Consider the following 4,433-nt stretch of genomic DNA (forward strand, 5'->3'; position numbering starts at 1 on the left):
ATATATATTTTAAAATTTTAAAAGTATTGAGAATATATATTCTTAAAATTTGAAAATATTGAAAATATTCTATTTTTTTTTCTAATTTAGGTTTCTGTGATCTATATTACATTGAGAAGAGTCAAAAATCAAGTAAAAAAAATGTTGCCAACACGTTTTGAACCAGCTAGTATGATTTATCATTTTTATCAACGCTCACAAACTTCTTAAAATATAAAAACTCCCCTACTCTAATACTTTTACTCTAATACTTTTAATTTTATAAAATTACGCTTATGAACCATGACCATAACCTCACATATATATAGCAACTATCTAACAATGAGACTTATCCATCCACAAATATAAATATGAATGGACACTCAGCAATATATATATGAATGAACAGACACAAGATTTCCAACCTCTGGTATAAAATAATACGAATGTAAACTTAGTAGGATGATATTGACCTTGTCCTAAAAGCTAAAGTGCTTCACTTTATAATTTATTTTTATTTTATAGATAAGGGCTCACGCTTTAACATATATGTATTTTATAGCTATGCATATAGCTTTATCCCTTATTAAGATTGTTTTTTCTAAAATAAAGGTTTCACGCTTCAGTTCATCGGATTCTGAGTGTGATATAGTAATGGCGCACGAAAGAGTTTTAATTTCAAGCATGTGATTCAATGATTAAGTGAGGAAGTTTGGTCCTACAAATTTTGTGGTCGAATCCGAACAGTATACATAAAAACCTGTAGTCCAATCCTGGTGGTATACATAAAAACTTGCTCAAGCATGATTTCTTTGAAAAGGAAAAAGGCGCACGAAAGAGTTCACAGTCGATCTCTAGGGTTCACCTTCCGCAGCACCACTAATCTAACATCCAATTGAAACGTACCCATGATTGCAGGTCAAGAAAAATATGTTTTCACAGCACGCTTTCCATTGCATTAGAGCAAAGGATTCTTACATCTACCGCCCCACTGTGTCTGCCCATACATATCTGCAAATCTCATATTTTAAAAGGTACTGAGCAGAACCAAGTACAAGTAACCAAAAATCTGTGCTTGGCATATAGGCAGAGAGATGAATTCCAACAATGGCTACGAAAAAATAGTTCCTTCACCTGCTACCTCAAGCCATAAGGCACAGAAAGAGTGGAGGAAGAAAGCCATTCTGGCTGTAATATTCTCCACCATTCTTCTGGTTTGTGTAATTTGTGTGGGCATTCAATTGACCCATAATGAGGAAACTGGTCATAATCGGGTTCGATCGTCAGACCTCGTCTGCAACCTCTGCAACTTAACTATACATTACGACGTCGGTACTGTTTCGGCTTCCGTCCGCAAGGTCTGCAACTCAACTTCCTATTACGACCTCTGCGTTTCTTCTCTGTCATCGTTTCCGGGGTCTTTGGAGGCAAACATGAGCGAGCTTGCAAGAATTGCAGTGGAGGTTAGCCTTGACGAGGCCATTAGGGTTAACGATTTTGTCGCAGAACTGACGAAATCAGCGGAAAACCAGAGCCTGATTGCCCTTGAGGATTGCACGGAACTGTTGGGTTATACAGTGGATCAGCTTAACTCTTCGGTTTCGGTGTTGGGAGAGGAAGATTGGAAGCAGAACATGGACAATTTGACCACATGGCTCAGCGCCGCACTCACTAACCCTTCCACCTGCGTCGATGATTTTGGAGATTCGGGTTTGCTAATGGATGAAAGCATGAAGCAGAAGATAGAAAATCTTACAGAAATGGTGAGCAATGATCTTGCTATTGTCAACTTTGTTTCCGCATCAGAAAATTCCATGGATAACGTTCCCTGAAATTTTTTCGGTTAATCCTTCTTCGTCCATGGCACAGCCATAGTTAATCTCCACTTTCAGTTGTACCATATTGCTTCATTTCACTGGTAACTGCCTACTTTCCGAGCTGCTCTGGTTCCCTTGTCTTTTGCCATTTTTGCCATTTTATTTTTAACTGTTGTTATGAAAGCATGCATTGTACTTGAAAATCTGGTGTATCTTCTTGTTATGCAAGCCTCAATGTATTTGAACATCTTGCGTCTCTTGGAACATCTTCTGTCTCTACTTACTATATCTTTATTATGGGTGGATTTAGTGATTCAAATTGACCATGTGAGAGTTTCGATAACCCATTAGTATTCACACCTCCCAGACTTGGTCAATGAGCATTAATTCAGCACATAACTTTTTATTTCATCCAAAGGCTAAAATATAATCTCTATATTTATTAATATGTTGCATCTTTCCACACCATTAAATCTAGCATATGGGTATCACTTAGATAAATATTTTGTTATAAATATTTTGTTGCCATATTGGTGTATGGATTATTTTATGGGTATTTTAATAAAACAAATTTAGAAAAGTTTAAATATTTTGTTTCAATTTCTGATTACCAACTCCAGTTTTTGAAGTTTTGGTGTTTGGAATTGATTTGCAATACTTTTACCTTTGTTTAAATCTATGGAAGCCTGACCCATACGCCCGTAGTGTAGAAGGAGAAACCCCCATCACCAACTGAAGGCTCTGGAGTTTTGCTGTTTGGAATTCATTTGCAGTAGTCTCACCCGTGTTTCAGTGAATCACAATTTAAATTTATGTGTTATGAGCATTATCCCTATTTAACAATTTATGAATTGATATCACATTTATGTGTTATGAGCATTATCCCTATTTAACAATTTATGAATTGATATCACATTTAGTTACGGTAATGTTGTTTTCTTTGTTATATTTGCTTCCAACACTTTCATAATGTCATTTCCTTTTATTATCTTTATGTCCACTCTTAACTTTATAAAAAACCAAAACAATTAATCATAAATTATAGATATAAATTACACTAACATTAAATTTAAAAAATCAATTAGATAAGAGTTATAAAAATGAGTTATTGAATTTCAATTTTGAATAACAAATAATAGATATTGCTAAGTCTAAGAAAATCATATCACTTATACTTCTTCATATTTACATATTCCATTTCGCATTATATTAAACATATTAATTCATAATTATTTTATAACATTTATAATGATATATATTTATATATTAAAATTTATAACATGATTATAGTTCCAATATCTAATATGATTATTATTTCAATAGATTTATGTGACCACTTAATATGTTATTCACGGAATTCCTACCAATGTTGCCAACATTGTACCAGAGAAATCATGATTGAGGGATCGGAAAATAAATATAACATCATCCCGAGAAAATGTCATAAAATATTAGCAAAATTTAAAAAAACACAAAAACGTTCAAAAACAAATTGACTTTATATGCATCTGTCCATGGCTATGGTGATATTTTAATGCATGTTGTGATATATAGCGACATTTGCAATATTATCATGACGTTTTTAAGGGATTATTGTAACCCGTGAGACCATAAAAGCTTAATAAAATCCAGTAATTCATCATCATTGACTGCTTGATAACATTTGTTTGTTGTACGTAGTCCCGTGTGATACTTGTCAACTGGGTTGTTTTGTCGGCCATCAGACATAACGCACTCAATACAACACTTTGCTGGCTATCAGTATTGAATAAAATTTCCACAATGCCCCCTCTTATTTGGTCTTATATGGATGTAAATTCCAGTTAGAGGGAAGAAGAATTATTGGTTCAAATTGGACCAAATCCAAAACTTTGACCATTAAGTTTTCAAAAACATATTAGTTATGTTCTTTCATCTTTTTTAATCAGAGCATGCTAAAGCATATAAATATTACCATATGTTTTGTTTGAAACTGTGTAAATTTATAGCATATACATGTAAAAGCAAGAGCAATGAAGAACTGTTATAAAAAAAAGATTTACGGGTGGAATTGGATGAAATAACAACTTTTTTTTTTACAGGTTTTCTTGCATTCATCTCTGGAAGATATTCATAATAAAAAAAATTTAATCACACTTATAAAACAAAGTCTGAAAAAGATTATACGATTCCTAATATTTGGTATAAAGGCTACTAGCCTATTATGAAACTACTTATTTAGGTGGGAATTGTTAATATATATAAAACTATGAAACCATCTAATTGAGGAATTGTTAATATATAAAAAGGACATAATATTAAACCAATTTCAAAAAATGTCTTAATGCAAGTAACTTTGGATATGCTTTACCCAATACAAGTATTAATAGGTATTGTGTTTCATGTGCCTATAAACTAGCAGCGTAGTTTAACTATTAAACTAGCAGCGTAGTTTAACTATTAGATAACTTTTCTTTTATTTTGCTTATTTTTTCATCGGTTTTTCTTACATCTTTTTGCGCTTATAAATTAGCAAACTAGCAATCTAGTTTAATTATTAGATGATTTTCTTTTTTTTATGTTTGTTTTGTTAATTTTGTTTAAAATTTAGTATTGATTTCTCATAAGTTTTAGTGGTGTAATCTACAAAATTTGAAT

At 32.3% G+C, this 4,433-nt stretch overlaps 1 protein-coding gene across 1 annotated transcript; it reads left to right on the forward strand.

Moving 5' to 3' along the window:
• The first annotated feature begins 695 nt into the window (after window positions 1-695).
• On the forward strand, window positions 696-2,097 carry LOC149175185 (pectinesterase inhibitor 9-like). The gene has a single exon (XM_089422782.1). It carries the CDS (start codon window positions 1,074-1,076, stop codon window positions 1,809-1,811), a length of 738 nt encoding a protein of 245 aa, XP_089278908.1. The 5' UTR covers window positions 696-1,073; the 3' UTR covers window positions 1,812-2,097.
• Window positions 2,098-4,433: the final 2,336 nt, after the last annotated feature.

This window comes from Pinus tabuliformis, chromosome 4_1 (genome assembly GCF_031772625.1).
Source record: "Pinus tabuliformis cultivar Carrire ecotype Pingquan chromosome 4_1, CPIR1, whole genome shotgun sequence".
NCBI lineage: Eukaryota > Viridiplantae > Streptophyta > Pinopsida > Pinales > Pinaceae > Pinus > Pinus tabuliformis.

Excerpts from the sequence above, each read along its gene's own strand:
- LOC149175185 (XM_089422782.1), top strand. The coding sequence starts at position 1,074 with ATGAATTCCAACAATGGCTACGAAAAAATAGTTCCTTCACCTGCTACC.